The sequence below is a fragment of the Galleria mellonella genome, unplaced genomic scaffold (genome assembly GCF_026898425.1).
Source record: "Galleria mellonella isolate WM207_F2 unplaced genomic scaffold, CSIRO_AGI_GalMel_v1 utg165, whole genome shotgun sequence".
In the NCBI taxonomy this organism is placed as follows: domain Eukaryota; kingdom Metazoa; phylum Arthropoda; class Insecta; order Lepidoptera; family Pyralidae; genus Galleria; species Galleria mellonella.
In genome coordinates this window covers 1776464-1800026 of record NW_026442009.1, presented here as the reverse complement: position 1 = coordinate 1800026, position 23563 = coordinate 1776464, and the positions used below count along the sequence as shown (strand labels likewise).

The 23563-nt window shown below is 28.7% G+C and overlaps 1 protein-coding gene across 3 annotated transcripts in view; it reads left to right on the top strand.

The window, feature by feature from the left end:
- LOC113518951 (tachykinin-like peptides receptor 86C) overlaps positions 1-23563 on the top strand; it is an 81655-nt gene that overhangs the window by 13807 nt on the left and 44285 nt on the right. For 2 of the 3 annotated variants that reach the window (XM_031914547.2, XM_052892760.1), the window contains exon 2: positions 7361-7664. In XM_031914547.2, the coding sequence (XP_031770407.1) occupies positions 7528-7664 (137 nt within the window). In that variant the 5' untranslated portion in view covers positions 7361-7527. The remainder of the gene's footprint in view (positions 1-7360; positions 7665-23563) is intronic. The other variant, XM_052892759.1, reaches the window with a different exon arrangement.

Below are 23563 nucleotides of genomic sequence, written 5' to 3'. Positions count from 1 at the left end.
ATAGATACTCTTTATTGTTTCCTCCAAAAGATTAAAAAAGTAAACTTATTATAAATATAAATAATTACAAGAAATAATCACAATGAGAAAACAATGGGCGACCTTATCGCTAAGAGCGATCTCTTCCAGGCAACCTTTGGATGGAGAGGAGTAATTATAAACAATTTGGTGGGAGGCACGATGAAAAATTTTGTTAGTTCTAAATATACTCGTATATTATATGGATATTATTCCCATGTTAGAATAATGTTTTTTAGTTTTCATCATCCATATTTCCCTAATCTTCTAATAATTTATATAAGCAGTCGTACACAATAGAAGTATATTATAACAGTTACTAGTACAATAATATTTTTATTAGACCAAAAATGTATGTTGTTTATTTGTAGGAATATTGGGTTGTTTGATATCATAATGTATATAAGCGGTATAAAAGGTGGGTTTAATGTTATCGGCGTTCTTTACCATTATATTTTCCTGTTACTGATAGTTTTCTCAGTTTCTAATTAATAAAAAAAATTGTATGCAAAAATGGATACATTAATATTATTTAAGAATTTGCCATAATAATATGGGGTGGATTTAGCCATCTTGTGACCCATAAAAATAAAACTATATAAATATAAAAATAGTTGCCATGACAAGGAAAGACGTTAAGAATATAAAACCTCTGTGGAAATTTTACGGCCGATAAAAGTACTCACGCATCTGCCAGAGTACATTATTTTTAGGATAAAGTGTCACTCGAATACTTGAAACATTTATTTTTTCTAAGATCTTATTACATTTACTAAATGCGAATATATCTTTTACACGCCTCTGTATTATTATTTTTTTTCTATGCTATTTGAGAATATATTCTATTTGAGAATAATTAATAATGTCTAAGGTTAAATCAAGCCTATAAAGAAAAAGTAAATTGGATTAAAATGAATTTTATTTGCACTAACATTCTTGATTAAGTACATCGCTTACTTGAATACCACATCCGAAATTTTATGATGTCATTGTACAATGCTATACCGTTTATAGCTAACTAGCGACCTACACAGGCTTCGCATGCTGGAATGCTGATACTAAATAGCGCCGCCGGCCCCCCATTACATTACGACATTACATTAGAAACCTAAAAAAATTATCAGTATTTCTCCAATATAATTATTCATATATTATACATATAAACCTTCCTCTTGAATTACTCTATTAATAAAAAAAAAACGCATGAAAATTCGTTTAGTAGTTTTAAAGATCTAAGCATACATAGGGACAAACAGACGGGAATCGACTTTGTTTATAATGTTGTTTGTAATCGATTACGTAGTGATGGAACAAACCTTGAATTTATTGTCACATTAAATAGCATTTGAACATTTAAAGCTTAACTCCTAAGTTGGGCTATAGAAATAAAATAATTTATTGATTTATAAAAGTAAATAAATGCAAATAATTTAATATTGAGAACAGCAAAGAACAACAGAGAAATTAAAGCATATTCCAAATTTTACATATTCAATTTTCATTATATTTAATACTTGATATGCTCTCGAGTTTGTCTTCATGGAATTAGTAAGTAGATTTAAGAAACGGAACTTTAACAGCGGAATAAATTTGCTATAAATATCATCATCATCATCATCATCACCACCACATCAGCCTTTTAACTGCCCACTGCCCATAAAGGGGGTTAAAAGTAAATATTAAATGGTTGAATATTTCCAGGACATAATGTTTAAGAAAAAGAAAAGAAATTTCAGACTAGTTAAAGTTTTAGTTAAAATAGGAAGAATGTAAATAGATACTTTTATTTATATCGATCCTTTTGAATGTTTTTATTGCATTAAGTTTTAGGAGTCCTGGTTGAATATCTTATCAAAGGTGAACAAAAATGTTATTAAAACTATATAATACTTGATGAAACACTATTGCAGTCATATTTCATACATCGCTGGATATGCAGAAAATGTATTTTTTTTATTTTCAGAAAATTATGTATGTGTATTCTTATATATTCTGCAATACATCTATGTACCTATACTTACGTGTTTATAGGTCAACAATATGTGTTATTAATTACATATAATATTTTATGCGTCTGTGTATATTGCTGTATCTGTAATTTTTATTTACTATATCGCATTCACTGCTTAAAAATAATCTGAAATCAAGCAATTCCCTAGTTATACGTATCACGTGCATCAAGTACAGTAAAATAAACCCAAGTTCTCTCTAATGAATTCACAGACACGGCAAGTTTAAAATAAAAATAAAAATTTGTGCTTCTGCTGGAGTAAAGCTACACGAACAAACAAGTAGATAAACTATACGAGCTTTTTAATGATTTGCAACGTTTTTTGGTAAACCTTAGAGAATAACATGCAGTTACATATTTTAGGTATATACTGCAATCTAAAATAGTTAGTGCATTATAAAAGATGTATGTTTTTACTCCATCCAGGAACTAATGTTTTGGATTAATACAACTATAGAACTAATGAACATACGATTTAACTGTAGAAAAATATAATAATATTTAAACTGGTCGTGATACTTTCTGTCTTAAAAATGTTAATTTGTTTTCAAAAGTATATTGTATTACATATAATATACTCAACATTTGGCCTGATAGAGTAATATTTTTGTAATCTTAAAGTAATTGACTTATAGAGAGTCTAGCTATTTTACAATATGTATATAGACTTCCACTAATACTAGCCAAAAATACCAGGCTTGCGATCAGGCCTCTAATAGTAATTAAACAGACAAAGATTATTACACAATCGTACTTTGGAATCAACTCCTAGCAGCGATTTTTCCAAACCGATACGACTTCATGAAGTCGTAAGTCGGTATTACGATTCCTTGAAGAGGAAAGAGCATTTTGCTTTTAAAAAGACCGCCAGCGCACCTATTATTACTCTGATGTCGCATGTCCTTGTAGGCGGTGGTAGTTACTGACCATCAGTTGAGACGCATGCTCGTTACCCTCTTTATTAAGAAAAAAAAACTATATCAGTAAATAATTAAAGTAATTAAAAGTTATTTTTCTGTATTAGTTACCTTTAATAAGCAGTTACAGCAGTTCAAAGGACAAATAAAATGCTAAACAGGGTGTTATGAGACCTTAACATTTAATATTTTTTTACCTGTTTATCTTTATCTAAAATTCAATTATTAAATACCAAAACCTTAGGTAAAACTCTATACCAAATCATTTGGCTAGCATGATATTATGCTAATATATAGGATAATATATATATTCTATAGGCAACAGTTACCACTTTCCATCAGGTGGGTCGTCGGCTTGTTTGCCATTCTAAGTTGTATAAAAAAAAAATCCCTTTATTGGATGAATGAACAAACAGTGGGATAACTATAAGGATACACATAATTTTATTAAATCTGTTTGTATTATATTTTCTACATTTTTAATGCTAATTTTCTTCTCTGCCATTTAAGTTTAATATTTATCAAAATCTACAAAAGGCGTATAATAATGTTCCTCATCAAGAAGTAGGAAGATATGACAATTGGAACTTTTTGACGTATATCCAAAAAAAATGTTCATAGCATTCCATCACATAAAGTGTCAGGCAGTGTCAGACAGATGTGTGTGTGTATGTGTGTGGATGTGTGTGTGTGTGTATGTGTATCTTGTGATCGATTCGCATCGCATTCCGTCGAGACTTAACGGAAATTTAAATTGAAACACACGGCTACAAGGAAACCAAAAAGGGTTGACTAGAAGAGATCTCTGTCAGAGATAAGTCCACCCTTACTCACAACATTTATAAATACATTATTTTATATGTAACTTACAAGTGCAATAAAGAATATATATTAAAATATATTTATATTGTATTGTATTGAAAAATCTTTATTGTACATAATTCACATTGAATACTGACAAATAATTTAATATACAATGGCGGACTTATGCCATAAAGGGATCTCTTACAGTCAACTTTTGAAAGGTTGAAAGAAAACTGTAGAATATATAAGGGTAATAACCGTACAATTAAAGATAAACTAAATAATACCTAATATTTTTTTTTATATATAATACAATAAAAACAGCTTTATATACCTTCATATGTAAATAATAAAAGTACATAAATAATAATATAACATTAATACATAAATAAATAAAAACTTACACACATAAATACATATATACACATACCTACACACACATATATATATACATATATATAGTAAATATATTTAATACATACTGGAGCCCCACTAGACGAAGTGACGGCCTCAAATGCATTGCAGAGAGTCAGTAGAAGCAGATGGCTCAGAACCGTTCCTTATGGCACTCTATTGGGGGAGACCTATGTCCAGCTGTGGACGGATAATGGCTGTAATAATGACGGTGATGATGAAATACATTTAATAATATTATTATTAAATATATTTATTGAATACGAATTTGCATAATAGATAAAGCACCTATACGTGGTATACTCGTATATTTTCATGTTTATACTTTCATTTTATGTAAAAAAAAAATTCAGCTCCTTGAATAGCGACTATTATTGCATTGTGGCTTGTTTTCCTTCGCTCCCTATCTCTTTTGTTATATGTTATTATATGTATAACAATTACATCAACTATAACAACTTTATTTAATACTCATTGAATATTGCCCTGATAATATGCAGAAACCTCTATACTATTTAGAGGCTATTCGATAACAATACCTTCTAGTTTAGTGACAAAGATAATGTAATGTAGCTATCTTGTGTCCCGTCGAATTTCCGGTGAGTGGCATGAGAAACGATAACATAAATGGTTTATCCCTTTAAGTCTATACAAGACATCAAATTGAGCTATATATAGTTATACTTATTCATGTTGCTAGCTGTATTAGATATGACCACAACTATTTCTTTGTAACTAGCATAATATGCTATATAGTTATTATATAATGTGCTATATATTATATAGTTTGTTATATTGCATCTTTTGTAAGGATGGGTAATAGGTACTTTTAATCAGTCAGAACTTTTTAATTTTTTTTTATTATTTTTTGTTAGCCAAAAAATATGTACAATTTTTTTATGTAATTAGTATTGAAAACGATCAATAATATATAAATGCGAACTGATGATTATAAATGAAAAAAAAATGCAAGTGAATTTAGGTCAGACTAATTTCGAGGGTCGCTACGAAAATCGCTGTATCATGGGGCTTTTGGTACGAATTGTTAATTTAATCTATAGAGTATCGTATATACTTGGAGGAAATTGCGAAATCTCATCGTTTTTATATTCTGTACGTATACGTGTAATCTACGTATCAAATTAAGTATGCACTTGTTTCAATGAAACGCGCTTTTTATGCATAAAAATGAAATTATAACACCGATTATGCTATTGATTTATGCTCATAGGGCAAGTTTATTCTAGGTACTATTATAGTAGCATATTTAATCTTGTTACAACAAACTGCAGATATTGACTTTGTCGTTTCAAATTGTATATAGTTTTTTCTTTTGTTACCAGAAATTACTCTTGCGAATATAATAAAAATTAAATATTCCAGAATATTTAAAACTGAGTTTTATAAAAATTAATTCTATAACATTTTTCAATTTCATAAATTATTTGAATTTTAATGACTTTCTATTGGTCTGCGCTGATTATTATCACACTCGATCAATCTTGATAATTTCTCAAATTTTTCTAAGAATAAAATAAATTTCTTACTTTTAAATCACTCGAGAGTATCTCGCTTCGCCTCGTTCTTACATTATTACTGTAAATGTATTATGTCTGACCTCGTCAGTAAAGTTAAACTCTACACAAAAATTTACGTGGGTGAAGAAGAAAAGCTAAATAAAATTAATCAAGCAGTTTCTAAGTTTCTTAGGCAAATATTTAGTCCGATGAATGGGGTTGTCGACTTTATTCTGTACGTACGTAAGTTACTATAGACGATATTGATATATTTTAAACTTTGGGCATCTGCCGTTTACGTAACTGAAAACAGCTTCTATTAATTATTGTTTTGTCCTTTAATATGCCATATACATGATGTATTGTTTTAATTAATGTCTTTCCACTTTCAAGTTTGTTGCCAAGATGCTATGCCTTAAATAATAAAATAACGTTATGCTTATGTATAACAATTTTGTTTCTATTTTAGTACATTTTTAGGTTAAATATATTATTATTCTTATCTTTGCAATCCATTATTGCCTTATTTCTGAGCTCTAAGCTGATAAGAAAACACGGTGTCGTAGGAAGTTTATATGATAATTTAATTATAGGTATAGAAAGCAAAAGCAATTAAAAAAATGAATGATAAATTGATCGTAATGTAAAAAAGTGTTTTAATATATAATTATATAAAATAAATGAAAACAATCTTCAAAACATACAGATATTGATTTAAGTAAATATACGTACTAGAACTTTATTTCGCGTGTCAATTTTTAGGTCTAAATTGTTTCCTAAAATCTAATTGACTCCGATATGAAAAATATAAAACAAAAACAGGACTATACGTAAGTACATCCTCAGAAACTTGTACTTTATAATTGTAGGATTAATAGAAATAATTTAGTAGTGAAAAACCTTATTTTCATATAAATTAAGATACTTGCGGCGTTTACCAATATCTTTATAATACTTTCTACTTTATATTACGTTGATTGTTACCGTACATATTAATGAATTAATATCCTTTTCGTATAGTGGTTCTTTAAATCTCTATCTGTGTATTATATAGCATTTTTTGGATACAAAAAGAGTAGACGTACGTATTTATTCGTTAGTATTCGTTTTAAAAAGCAGAAGCCGTTGATTCATGCTAGTAAAACTACGGGCATTAGCTAGTTATTATGTAAAGCTATCTCTATCCAATTTGATATTGACTTTATGGTAACCTACGGTAACATAATTATCTATTTATATCGTCACGCCAAGTCTCTTACACAATAGGCAGGAATTAATCTTCACTCTATATTCATAAATCTCATGATTGCTTTTTATTGTAATATAATTTTTTTATAAGTTTACTAATGTAATCTTTTGGAGAAAACAATAGAGAGTGTCTATCTATCTATAATTCTTTTTAACTGATCTTCAAGAAGAAAGAAGTTTTAATATATTTCGTAATTGATTTTGAATGGACTTTAATAGTTTTTTTTTTTTACTTTTAGTATCGTTGAATATTAATTATGTCTTAATTTGTTTTTTTTTTTTTTAATATTACTTAAATATACCTGTTTTCTGAAGTGTAGTTTGCAGTCAATAGGTACTCGCATTATATTATAATATGAGTATGTTTAAGAATAAGAAAAAATATATAAAAAATAAAATAACAATTGTATTAACAAAGTTAATATTAACAGTATAATAGTCATAACTTGCATGTTAGTATTGAAATATGAAACTGAATAGGAATGTAATAACGAAACAGTGTACCTAGAGAATGTGTTATGAGAAGCAATGCCAAGAACATTGAAGGAGTAGTTGTTATGTGTTATTTTGTGAAACAAAAGTGAGTGAAGTGAGTGCAATGGACTCAGATCTGGATATCCAGAATTTCTTCAACTGCACGCGTGAGTTGATAGGAAAAGAACAATGGGCTAATCTCAATGTAACGCAACTGCTAGATTTACTACCGAGTCAGATACTCGAGGACATCAATCTTAGGTAAGCATTTTTTTATAATATAATTCGTATTTATAAGTTCCTTAAGTTAAAAATATAAAAAGAACGACATATACTCACTACAATGTTATTTGAAACCTAGTGAATCATAAAACTGAAGAATATTCCCAAAGAAGTATCTGAAAATAATTTTGAAACTTTCATATTGTTACTATCGATTACCAATGTGACTATATGGATTATATAACATATGATATGATAATATAAGGCAGGGGCAAGCACAAAAGATCCCAACTAGTCGACGTGCATCGATTTGGCTATTTTAGTCTATATGGAAGTTTTTAAAATGATTTTAAGATTTTGACTGTGTTCTTTGGCGAAAATTATTTAGTATCATTAATATAATCGCTTTGTAACCCCGTATTTTATGCCGAATATGTTAAAAGAATAAAATGACAATGAAACAATTTATATGTAGGGTTTAAAAATGTGACAAACTTTGTTCACTCGTAGTAAATTGAACATAGAAATGGAAGAAACAGTTTTCAATTTATCAACGTTTAAATATTTAACTGTTTATGAAAAATTACTTAATTAAAAACCTTGTTGTTGTTGCATCAAATATCAAATACGTAGAATAAAGGATTAGAAAAACGTTATTTTCTTATATTGCTATTGAATTAATTGTTGAACGTTAAAAGTTAGTAAAGTATCGTAATTTTAAGACTTTTTTAATGCAATTTAGAATGGAAGGCAAGCTGACGGTCCACCTGACGGAAAATGGCGACCGTGACCTATAGGACTGTAAATTTATTAAAAATAATAAAAATCCTTTAACATAAGAAATTTAACAGTAAGCTTGATTCTAAGACTCAATGTCTCGAAATATATCTCTAAAATAAGAATTTTATTATTTTAGAGATATATTTTATTATTTGAATTATAAAGTCTACTTTAAGAATCAGTATGAACTAAATTTTTAATTTTAAGTAAAAATTTCATGTTGGTCGATTAACACAATTTCAGTAATTACACAGTAATTTAGCGTAACTATCAGATTTAAATATTAAGTTAAGAGAAATCGCGCCATAGAGTTAACTCTAGTGTTATATATCATTGGCTAAGTAATAATAAAGTTACAAAAAAATAAGCATACAGGCTATTTGTGAAAAAGCTAGTATAGTAAAATATTTTCAGAAGATCTATTGATGTAGCAACAAGTAAAATTGCCTTATTGAAGCTCTTGTTGATGTAGGCAAATCAACAAGTTGTTCCTACTGACAACAAAAATAAAGTTCGGTTGGATTGATTTATTGATTTTGTTTGGATACCGGTAAAAAAGCATGTAACGATATGATAAAGTATTGCTTTGGGAACAGTTTACGAAAATATAGAATTCAGCAGGTATATTCTATCTATTTTAACTGGATCATGAGAATATCTATATTTTTTTTATAATTGTCAATAAAATCTTCTACTTTTAGGAGACTTCAACCGTATGGAAGTTTTTTAACCGAACTGTGTATATATATATATATATATATATATATATATATATATATATATATATATATATATATATATATATATATATATATATATATATATATATATATATATATATATATATATATATATATATATATATATATATATATATATGTATATATATATATATATATATATATATATATATATATATATATATATAACTGTAAAATATGCCGGCAAAAGTTGTATGAAAATCCATATCTGTTCTGTAATTTAAAAATGGAATGACCTTTTCCTTCGAAACATGGCTACCAAGGAGGTAACTATAATTTATAGAAATTTATATAATTTAATTTTGAATTGGCTTGCAAATAGAAAGCTGTTTATTGGTAAAAAACAAACGAACATTATGGCGCGTGAAAAATTATTATTGTTCGTTATTCGTCATTGAACTTAAAAAGTAAAATTGTGTTTTTGATTTCCGCGCATTGTTTGAGAAAAGTACTATACAAGCCTTGGTCACAACTAGGCATTGATGGACTCACGTATGTGTGACTCGGCTACGCCTCGGCCCACATTTGCACGTTCGTCCATCAATGCCTCAGTTGCTGGCCGCTGCAGTAATGTACTATAATTCTTCATATGTTCATAATAGTTAGTTGTAGGTACCTATTTTAGTATATATTTACAACTATCAATGAAATAATATATTTCTAGAGCGAGAAATAAAATATTTATTCTGTTTATAATCTATTCCATACTTTATAAGGATCACGTATTACGTTCCTTACACATGGGTAGAGGGACATTGGGAATATTTTATAGAATAAATAAGGTGTGACGTGTGGTATTATTTCTCACTGTAGAAGGTCATTTATAAAGGATTTTGTTAAATCCTGCTATTCAGGTCGTTCTAAGGAAAATATGATTATTTAGCAATATTCGTAGAAGTAAAATAATAATTGTAGAACAATTTATTATGAAATATTTTTATTATTATAACAATAAATAAATTGAGGCTTTTGGCATTGCATTGTTTCTGCCTATTCGGATGGAAAACATGCCTGGCGGATATGTATGTATAAAAAATTCTTAATCTACTAATTTATATTTAAAAAAGTAAACATTTTAAAAAATAATATAAATTGAAAACAAAAAATATATAGAAATTCATTATATAGACAGTAACATTATATATAATTTTCATATATTTTGAGGGTATTTAGTCTGCTAGTCATTTCGTCTCTCCATTACTACCTATCGCAGAGTTTACTTTTAGTATAATTATAACTGTTTGAATTAAGTGATTTTTTTGCAAATAATTATTACAGGCTAGTTGTAAATTGACTTCTCACTTCCACAACTTTGCTATATAAAAGTATTCCACATGTAGAAAGTTTACCGAACGTAATTCAAATACGTATACCTGTCAAAACGAGACTGAATAATACAAATCCAAACACCTTTACCAATTTTTACATTAAGATATTAAGTACAGTTAGGAATAATATTATATTTTCACATTTAAATTTACGAAATGTTTAACAACGTTGCATATATTTTGCATTCTAAGATGTTAATTCAATTCTGGCGTTAAACTGATCATATATTTAAAAATCCAAATTTACGCACTAGTGGCAGGCAAGCAGGTTAAGGTTTAAGAAATCTTTTTTTCTATTCTTTCAAATATATACAGTTTGACATGACAAGCATTAGTTTTTACTATTCTCTTGAGATATATTTACTAAGTAGGATATAAAGCCTATATCTTTCTCGATCCTATATAGTGCGTGTATACCAAATTTCATAGGGATTAGTTGAGCCGTTAAGACACTATAACGTAACAAACAAACAAACTTATTTTCACGTTCATAATATTTGGTAAGGATAAGTAAGGATTATAAAATTAATTAACTACACTAATTTCAATAGCCCGATAAGATTAAAAATAATGGCGTAGAGTATATAGTATTACTGAGATCGTTCATACTTTGTAAGCATTAAATTTTCTCCATACTGGTTTCATGAAATGAGTTAATTACATTTGGTTTTGTGAAGCAAACGCATAAATTGTAATGGTATATTTGTGTACGAAACAGCTACCGAAATTAATTCTGTGGTGGTAGTAGCATAAAGCCACTCATTTCGTAATGTAAATTAGTTTCTAAGTATGCATCGGCATTTAGATTTAGATAGGGAAATTTGAACGTGTTAATTGACTTTTGGTGCTGACTGTATATGTAGAAGAATTAACTTTGATCTACGCTATTCCATGGAAATTCATTTTATCTCGCGGAATCTGTCGAGAGAACGCCATCTTCAGTAAAAATACTTAGAAGTTTGGCAAATAACATGCGGCGATGTTATGACATGTCAGCTCTAGTCAGTGTCAGCCATCTAGTCACATGAAATTGATATTAGAAGCAATGGAAAGCGCACACCATCCACATAATAACCATAGTACTATCGTCTACAGGAATCGTAGCCAAAAATCTTCGCAAGCATTTAGATATTTTACAAATTCCTACCTATACAATAGATTTGCTACAGAAAACGGTCATCCTCAATACCTGCCGCATAGTCAGAAAATTTCTTTTCTCATCATTGTCATCGGCCTCATATATAATTTAAAGTCAACCATGCTTGGCTAAGGCTCGCATGGTTGAACATTTTACCCCCATAAAAAGGGAGATGTTATATATTATACAATATATATTTAAGTAATAATACAATAATATAAATATAATAATAATACAATAATAATATACTGGGGCATATGTACCTTTTTTCCTGTTGGTTACTGGACGGGGTATGTTTTTAAGCCGACATAAGTCGAGAAGGTGAAAACCAAAAATAATATAATATATAACAAAAATAAAATCGAATACATCGTACCTCTCTTTTGACAGTCCAATATACATAAATGTAATGGGAATTTAATATTATTAATTTGATATTCATTATCGCGTTAATAAAATTCAAAATAATATAAAAGAGAGAGCAGCAAATTAGGGATGTTAACGTTCTTGTTTCAAAGCTCAACTTAATGATGCCCGTCTGAAACTTCGTGTATCAGGCTTTTAACTTAATCAAACATTATGAGATTAAGGTGCTCAACTTTATGAACGTAGTTGGTTTTCTACTTTTTTTTATGTTTACCAAACTTTGGCTATCTAAGACAACACATTTATAAAAGTCGATTCGCAGTGTTTGTGAAATGCTCAAAATTTACAGCCACGTTGAATGAAATATTTGTGTATAATTACATGTTACAAGCGATGTGCTCACAGTTACACAAGTTGAAAGTTTACTTTTACAAATAATAGTCATTTATTATTGCACATAAACTAAAACAACAAATATAAACTAGTAACCTTTTCTCCATAATAATATTAATAATGAGTTGTTATACTTGTTAAAATTATGTACTGTTTATAGTTTAAATGGAAAAATAAAAAATAAAATTTACTTACCAGCTGCACGACCCCTCTTAATGAGTAAAAATTTTTACCATTAAAAAAAACTATAAAAAATATGTCAAGGCTACATGTGCCATATTAAATTGGGAAATTTTAAATTTTAAAAAATGATTGATTCTTTTAAAGTTCCTTTACCATCTTGAGAGTTGTGTGCTATATCTTATATAGTACTCGTTTATAGCTTAAAATTAATAAATTAATGAATATATAAAAAATATCGTTATGGGATCTATATTTATTTAGAGAAAATATACAGTTTTACTGATGGAACATTTCTCTGAAAGGTTTCTAATAATTTTAATAAAAAAAATCCCCATATAGATATTGGATAAGGCCGGGAAGAAGAATAACAAGAATACCACCACAATATTAATTACCTTTACGGGATATGTGTTGTTGTAAACTTTTTTTGGATACAAATATACGAAAAATGATAAACAAAGAAACCCGGAAGATAGTGGTATGTAAAATCGTATGATACATACACATACTCGTATAAGCGATACACATCTAATATAAATTACGAGTCGCTTTCCACAACCTTGAAAATGTTAAGCCTCATAAGTTATAAATTACACAGTCTTCACGCCACAAACGGAAGTCTAACAATTTGCTGATACATAACCGCGGCTTTGTTTGTCGGCGTAGATACATTATTGGATGACGTCACTTATCCTCTGTCCAACCTAAGGACATACATTATTTCATGAAAATAATATTTTAATTAATTCAGTAGGTTAGTGAGCGTAGTTTTGTACCGTTTAAGAGATAAATAGATTTACTCGTATCATAAAATGACATAAGAAAGAATTATAATTACAGTTTTTAATAATAGAACACATATAATACAAACTATCAATCAACGTAAAAGTTATTTAATATCAGTTACTTAAATAATAAATAGTATTTATATTACTATTTAGAATGTATCTAAAGAAATTGATGGTGGAGTATTTTTGTAAGGACGAAGTGAAGCTGAGTAACGCTTGAAATTATAAATTTAATATATCACAGTCATACTTACTATGATTTTTTTACATCATATAATGATCCAGTTAACTCTGATCATATATGACGATTGACTTAAAAACTAATATATAAGCAGCTTTATAAGAACATAAAGATAATTCGAAGGGTGCTATGCACAGATGTGCGAAATAACTCATTTGAATAATGTTCAATAATAACAGGAAGGTTCGTGGGGTAAATATTTTGTTTTATTAGATGATAATGAAATGGTCTTTTGTTTCAGCAGTGTGCTAATTAAGAAATAATTAAATAATAAGTAATGTATGTACTTATCACATATAAAATCAGGTCTGTGGCCTTACGTAATGAATTCATCAAAAATTAATCACCATGGTTTCCAAAAGATACGTATGGAGTTAGACCTAACTGGTATCTTGCTATGAATGAGACAGATAGTCCCTATTACTAACAATAATTAGGAATACTTTCAAATACGCTGAGTAAAAATAATAATATTATTAATATATATTATATTTACTACTGGAAAATATAAATAATTAATGGCTCATCTAAGAAAAGTAATAGTCGTATCTATATACGAATTGAAATATATTTATAATACTTACCATGTATACACATTATTGGGGCTTTCTAATGTTTACTTACACGCAAACGTACATTTTCATATATTTTGCTTCCCTATTAGGTGCATAATAACGGTTAAATTGTACCATGTTGTGCGTGTTACGGAAAATTAATATAGAACATATCATACATGTGTACCCTTAAGAAATAAGATTTTTGTGTTAGAGATAGGTAACATAGCTATTCAAATTAAAGATAAAATAATATACATAATAACTAAATAAATAAGGAAAGAAAAATTTATTCACTGAAATAAAATAAAATATCGTTCGATTTCCGTGAATACTACTACTGTGCAATATTACAAATACAAGGTCATGTACAGATATTGGTTCTTTTTTCAGCTTTTAGAAAGTTTTACTTATTATCTGTAAGTGAGAATATAATAGACGTTTTTAACATGCGAAAATTATTAAGATGAATTGAAATCTAAAACTAATTTTATTCCGTAAAATATTATGGGGTATATACCGCTAAATGTTTTAGATTATAGATAACATAGAATCATTAACGATATTAGACAGAATTTATGATTTAGATAGATACTCTTTATTATTTCCTCCAAAAGAATACAATAGTAAACTTATTATAAATAGAAACAATCACAAGAAATAATCACAATGAGAAAACAAAGGGCGACCTTATCGCTTAAAGCGATCTCTTCCAGACAACCTTTGGATGGAAAGGAGTAATTATAAACAATTTGGTGGGAGGCACGATGAAAAATTCTGTTATTTCTAAATATGGAGATGTTATGCAACAATATAAATATACATCCCTGCTCGATTTAGTTAATGTAATGTCCAGAAAATACGAGAGCAATCAATTAAAACAACCTCAGTTAATACTCCAGGTTTTATTACTACCTTCCGAACTTTTATTACAAAAATACCTTCACTACAGTTAACTTGGTAGTAATCTCTACTGAATATAAAAATAATTCTCATATCGGTTCAGAATTGACAAAAATATCGCGTAATAAATACACATTTATAGAAAGAAACTTTTTGGTGTTTGTGTCGGTGGTAGTCTGTGTCGACACAAATTTATAATTATAAAATCACCTTTTTAAAAGAAGCAACAGATGAGTTTCTTATCCGTTCTTCGCAGCTGAAATTGCGTTCCGAATTTTACAAGGCATTCATAAAATGTTTATAATTAAGTTTACTTGAATATAAATTTTATTATTCTTGTTTTTAGTTAAAAAAAAATATTTGGATATATGTCACTCAGTCACTTCATAAAGGCTAAAAGAATTTAAATGAAAATTGTTACACAGATGAAATGCATACACAGACTTTTTAGTAATTCATATTTCAAAACATTACAGGTACAAAGTGTAAAGTTTCACAACATTTCAAATAACTCAGAATTAATTATAAGCTATATATATGAAATATTGTAAATTTTACTTTTTTTCGTCTTTAGCACGTAATAAAAGTAAATTTCATTGTCAAATATAAAGTTCTAAAATCATTTCAGCCGTTAACTGTCTACTGCTGAGCAAATAAGCCTTTCCCAAATTTTTTAGGGGCCAGTAATTGCTACGCTTGGCGGGCGGGTTGGCAACCGCAGTTAGGTTTTTAGAGATACCTTCTACCATTAAGTTCCCTTAGTCGCCTCTTACGACACCCGCAGGATAGGAACGGGTGGCCTATTTCTAAGCCGGGACCACACGGCGTATATATAGATAATATAAATATAAAGTCTATACCAGATAATTTTAATCCTTAAGTTTTATCACACAAATAATTAGATTGAATTAGTAAGTACACTATTCTTATAGTTTTATAATATCTTGTATAGCTTAATAAAGTCCTGATAATATCGATATCCATTCTACGATTTATATTTGTGTTTCAATATATATGATCCTATAAAACGATTTGACAGTGTGACATATCTTTATACCGCACAAAGTTATAATAATACCCGCCAACGCCTGCGGCTCTTCACATCCGCTTCGCAAATCCTAAAATCTCTTGTACAAAAGTTTTGACATCTTCTAAACGGTACGGTGGAATCGTATATTGCAAAGAATATACTCATAGATAAACAAATATTATCTAATTGAACAGTTTTATATTATATTTGCAAGTATAAATATTAAATAGTCCAGAAATAAAACTTGAATACGGCGTTGTGTTAAAGAATTTATAACGTAAATAATTTTTAGTAAATTATCATTATAAGGGGTATTATGAGAAGATATTTAAACTTATTTCTAATTTTATCATTTACTAGCGACCCGCCCCGGCTTCGCACGAGTGCACATTACATCACATCGCATTAGAAATCTCTAAAATTATCAGTGTTTCTCTACTATATTATGCATGTATTATACACATAAACCTTCCTCTTGAATCACTCTATCTATTAAAAAAAAACCCGCTTCAAAATCCGTTGCGTAGTTTTTAAGATTTAAACATACATAGAGACGGACAGACAGCGACAGCGACTTTGTTTTATACTATGTAGTGATTAAGTTTTACTTGTTTATCACCTTGTGTATTACGCTTTACTTTGGTTCAGAATTAGAGAACATATTGTCTAATATATATCATCATCATCATTTCAACCTTTAACTGTTCACTGCTAAATATAAGGCTCCTCTTTGGGGGGTTCTACCAGTAGCTGCCACGCTTGACAGGCTTTAGAGATGTTTTAAAAGGGACACTGCCCATCCCTCGCTATCCCTTAGTTGCTTCTTTTGACACCCAAAGGAAAGGAAGGGGTGGCCTATACTATGCCGGGATCATACGGTAATATGTATATATACCGATAAAAATACAGAATTAAAAATTTTCTTTTAAAAGTTACTTAAAAAGTAACACACTAACAAACAATATACTTATACGAAATTTACTTCTTCGAGATGTGAGCTGAAACGTGTAGATTGATTAGACGATAACGGCAGGAAATTCTCTGAATTTATACGCTTTGTTCTCCTCACATGCCTCTACTTGATTGTCGGCTTTAAGATTGCTTCGCCCTTTTCTATATAAATTTTATAAAATGCTCTACTTGTAAGTATGTACAATAAAGATTATCACGAATATAATTACTTCTAAGCTGAATATTTTTTTACTCAAATAATAATTATACTTTTTTTGAATAAACGAAACAGATTTGAACTTTACAAAATTGTCGGTAGATTCACTTTTTTAACTTAACTCTTGTTTAATTAATGCTGGCATAAGCTGGAAACTTTGGAATTGTTAATGGCTTTCGGAAGTTATTACGTTTTCGTAATTATATATTTTTAAAAGTTTCAATCTTCTTATTCGTTGTTCGAATGTCTTACCTACTTCTGAGTAACTTGTCAACGTGACATATTTTATTATTCAAAGGGTTTAGGTATTCTATGTAATGACATTAAGATTATTTACTCAAAACATATTACTTTTTCTTTCGAGTTGGTAAACCAAATCTGACATTTCTAGAGAGGAACTTCCTTTCGCGAACGTTCAGACTATGGAATAAACTTTGCCGAGGTTTTCCCTAGAAATTACATTATGAAATTCTTCAAAATGGATGTATTAAATTTTCTTCACGGTCGGCATTGCGCATGTAACATCCGTGGTGTTGCAGTGACTGTTTACCATCAGACGGGCTGTATGCTTGTTTGCCACCTTCACAGGGTAACAAAGCTACTTATTTTTCTGGCAATAATAATTGATAAATACTTTTCATAAATATATAAAATCGCACATACTACATTTCATAAATTAGATTTGATAAGGACTACGTGAATATTACAATGACCAAAGGATAATTGTTGTTTCAGTCTCAGCAAGTACTGATTTTCTACAGACCAAGTTTTAAAATAACGCGAGAGAAAAATGACAGCGAAAGATTATAAGCGATGTCTAATTTTATTCGTGGCTGGATCGTTGAAATGATTTTTTCATTTCAGATAAAAGTTGACTGGCAGATGTTTGGTTTACTAGAATTAAAAGCTAAAAAGGAAAAGAAAGATATGAATGTAATCCAAATTTCACACAGTTTATATCAGAGAATAAAGAATTCATCTTTAACACTGTGTGTTAATCAATAATTCACAAACTTTCACAAAAACCTGCTAATATTAGGAATAGGATCAAACTTAGTAATTTTTTTTTTAAATATTAAAAGTGTACCAAAATTGGTAGAGATAGTGAAAGCAGTATAATAAATACATAAATAACATACATATTTTAGGAGAGAATCTGCTATTTTCTTCGAAGTGACTGTCAAAAGGAAGGTATAATCAATTTAAATTTATTTTTTGTGCCTGCGTTCAAGAATTACGGAGCTGGTGTTTTTTTTTCGCGGAACAAAAAATTGCTTAACAATATTTACTTGTAAATATACGATTCTGCGTTTTAAATTTAAATATTTTCAGTCCAATGCGTTTACCAAGATAAAGCTGTTATTATTAATTAGAATAAAGCGTATTCAATGTATTAATACAGAATATTTTATGGTCCAAGTTGCATTCAAATTCAGCCATCAAAACATCTTTATAAACTTAACATTTATACAATATAAAGATGATTCATTGAAAATATTTAATATATTTAAAGGAGGATCTTGTCATCATTCTTAATAAAAAGAGATATTTTTGTGAATGGATAAATAATCTTTATAAAATTAATAACGATGACTTGTAAAAAGAGATCGTACAGTGGATGAAAAGATTTTTGCAGTCATTTCATGGAAATAGAGTTATACCAATATTATAGCTACACAATGTCATTGAATAACCACGTACAATTTAATATCAACTTGTTATAATATCTAATACTCTTGTAACGTCATGTAATTGAATATATAGTAATTTTTTCTTTCTTTAAGAGGAATAATAAAGAGCTTTCACTCATTCATTACTTGTCTCACGTAAGCTTAAGAGTTTAATCCACAAAACTGAACAACTTACTCCAACAGACATAGATGTAATATGAAAATATTTTTTCGAATCTTTCGTACCAATTCGATCACCTGACCGCACGGTATCTATGAAAGTTTAAATTTTTTTTTTATTTAGTAAAGTAGTATATCCACTAGATAGAGGTACGACCTGAAATGCGATACAGGGAGTCAGTGGATGTGCGTGGCACAGGACTGTTCTTTATGGCAGTCTATGGGGGAGGCTTATGTCCAGCAGTGGACGGATAATGGCTGAAATAGTAAAATACTGAAAAGTAGTAAGTAGTTGTTAATTTTCTTGAATACTATCACTGGCTTAGTATACTTATTACGGCTAAACCTATATATAAAATTAAATCGAATCACTACGTAATGAAATTGATCTACGGCCAGATTTACTACCTACTATAGAATTTGAGTTTACCCTATTCATTCATACAAAATTCAACAAGCGTAAATATTACATAAAAAACCTCATTTCACATTTACCTTACAAACATTCCATTTAAAATGTTTTTTTTTTTATTTAATAATTTTTACTATTTAAAGCAAATGAAAGTAAGTGTAATCAAATACGTACTTACCGTAAATATAAATCTTTCCGCCTAAACGTAAAATAGACTTACTATTTTGCTGATTGCATTTTACTAATTAAATAGTGATGCTGTATTCTGTAATTTTCATAGCGCTCTTTCAGCGCGCATTCGGCGGTTACCAATATATTATTTACCAACAGCTTATTGTTGCTATTTCAAATGTTATAAAAGTCTGTATTTTGACTGAATCAAAACATGTTGCTCCCCGTTAGGAAGTCAGTAATTTCATTATGTACAATCCACTGACAGGCGATATTGACGATAATAAAAATTTTCGTCTCTGCTGTCGTGTACCTCGTCACGTCACTAGATGTTAATAACAGTCAATTTCCGTTTCATGTAATAGTATATATAAGAAACATGCCACTTGTCAAACTGAATACGTTGATATATCCCTATGTTATGTCGACTTATACGCTCCAACATAACTATATAGGTATCTACTAGTACCGAATAAAACACTCAAGAGTAAAAAAATCTTTACACGAAATTAATAATCGCATTATTAGTTATATTTAGTTTACATTTCGTAGTTTATATGTTGGATGTAACTATTTCACTAGTTAAATTTTTTTAAAAGGATTTATGATTCTATAGTAGTTCGCCCTCAGCGCGCAATGGCTCAAACTCGGCAGGGTATACGAAATTAATCATATTGCGATTCTTCTAATGCAGTAACTTTAATTTCGTAAGTTACAATATGTAATATTTTGTCACATAAACATTAGATATAATATTTTGGTACTATAATTATATACAATTGTTAGTAGGTATACGATCAAACCTTATATGAAAGGTGTTATTATTAATTCGAATACTTTAGAAAGACTCTTTTAAAACTTATAAGCACAATCCAATATTCAATAATATTGTATATCCATAAATAAAGTTTCTCAAAGCAAATAAGCGTAAACTTGTGAATATATAGAATAATAATATATAGAATAATTACATATATTATATATGTTACTTGCATAGAGTTATAGACTTAAATATGAAGTGTGTTTTCTAACACTTTCTTCTAATACAATATTATTATTTACAAAAAAAAGTAATGTTTTTAAATTTACTCAGAGTATATCCAATTCCAATGTAAAAGTTTTCGTATATATTTTTTCTTTGTAATTTTCATATACAGACTATTATAAAATTTGTGAAAAATAATTGAATATTTGTAAATAGAAAAATATATTATTATTATACTTTTCTGTTTTTTTTTTTGCTTATTCGGGAACAAAGCAATGTGCACGTAGATTTGTATTGAAAGGGAAAATAGCTAATTAAATTCAATAATCATACATATACACATAATTATTACCCCTAAATATTATGTTGCTTTTAACACTTTGACTTCAATTACTTACTCCCATCACCACCACCATGGTTATCACGTTCCATCGGGTGGCTTATTTAACATGAGTTATGTAAAAAATATATTGTACAAGAAAACTGAATTATCGCAATATCTAGCAACTACTTATATTAAAACTTATCTGCCACTACATTATGGAATGCAATAAGAAATAAATAAAAAATAAAATAAAACATAGACAGTATCTAGAGACAGATACATGATTCAAATAAGCTTCTTTCTGCGAATACTTGGCCTCTGGAATAAGCTGTCTCTTGAGGTTTGCTCTAAATATATGTATATGCATGTAGTCGGCCAAATTTTTCTTGCCCTTTTTACTATAATATATATATATATATATATATATATATATATATATATATATATATATATATATATATATATATATATATATATATATATATATATATATATATATATATATAATAATGTAAAGGTAGAATCCATCCTGTAATTATTACCGTGAACATTTATTTCAAATATACCTTCTTATACACAGGTTATTGTTGTTTCCTTACTCACTTTTTTCATTATCCTGATGATAAAAAGTATTACTGTATTACCACATGAATTTTATATCTAAATACATACATTATTAATATATATTATTATCTCCTGATGAATTCCTTATGATGGGCTAACTGGCCTGTTTTTATTCTCATCTATTACCCTTCACTGGTGCTCCGTCAGCTATATATATATATATATATATATATATATATATATATATATATATATATATATATATATATATTATTAGGATATCGTATCGCAATAACCATTTTTTCGATTAGCTGTATAATTATACAGTCACAAAATATCAAATCACGTATACCATGACCGTAAATCTATGTAAATTTAAAATATTACAGAAGTATTTTCATTTCGATAAGTATTTACGTGGTAACCATAGAAATAGGAACCGACCGGTCGACATCAAAGGCAAAAGCCTTTTTGCAACCTTTAGTCAGCATGTTTTTGTATTTAGGAAAATGTGGTATTTTATTTGAATGATTATTTATAAAATATCTGTAATAGTTGCCAGATAGTTGAATATAAATTTTACTACGACATATATATGACAACATAGATGTCACAATAGATGTTTACCTATTGTATGAATATTTATTGTAGCTTGATTATATAATGTAAAACGTATTAAAAATGCAAATAATAATATTTCTATGCGCCTTTTGGCATGTTTTAATAGTGTTTTAATAGTGAATCACCTACTCTTGAATTTTGACTTCTCTTTTAGACTACTATATTGAACGATGCTGACTCCTTGTATGAATAAAAATTACTAAAAACTAATTTTCCTTTAAATAAAACTAGATGAAAGTATCTTCACATAGCATAATAAAATATTTACATAATACAGTAAAAGCATATAGTATATTATTATAAATGTAATTTATAAGTATGTATATTTTCTCATGGGTATCGTAACAGGCGACTAAGGGAACATAATACTCAAGGAATTGGTAGCAGTGTCCCTTTTTAAACATCACCAAAACCTAACTGCGGTTACCAATCTGCCTGTCAAGCGTGGCAACTACTGGCAACTCCCCAATAGGGGAAGGCCTATGTTCAGCACTGGACCGTTAACGACTGCCTGGACTGTTTTTTTTTATACCACTGAGGTGGCAAACAAGCATACGGCCCACCTGATGGCAAGTGGTTACCGTAGCCTATAAACACCTACAATACCAGAGGTATTACGCGTGCATTGCTCTGAAGAAACCTCTTTACCCCCCTTTTCAAGAACCCCATGCTGTAGTCTCTTGGGAAAACCTCGGCAGGGAGCTCATTTCATAACCTGAGTGTAATAATTGTAATAATAATAATGAAATAATTGTAATAATATTTTCATATCATATAAATTTTTAAAACACATTTGTAGGTATATAACTAAGGTAAGTAGAGTAGGTATGATTTCATTTGAATTTACCTTATTCACGATATCACTACATGTTTCCATTCGTATTTAAATTTCTGAGAATTCGGCTGGTATATTATCGACTACGAATATTATCCAATTTGGTTATCTCTGTAGAGTAAGTCCACAATACACAACAATGTCTATATACTATCAGAGCAAACTAATTAACTTATGTACATGCTTAATTCATAGTCTAGGAATGAACAATGAAATTTCAGGACGTCAAGGGAATATTACCCGGTAGTGTACTATGGACGGTCGCTGTTATTAATTTATCATAGTTGAGCTTAAACATGTTTAATTATCTATTAGTTGAAATTTCCTCATTTTGCAACGCAATTAGTCTTCACTTGACCGTTTGAGAAAGTAGGGTAATGCTATTTAGGTTTATAATATGAAAACATATTTGTTCAATCTTAAATTAAACTTGTGTTCGCTGTACATTAAAACTACTATATATATTAAAACAATATAAATACTATTTATTTTATATTATTTTGTAAATGTCACCTTTTACTATAAATAAAATAATTAGTACG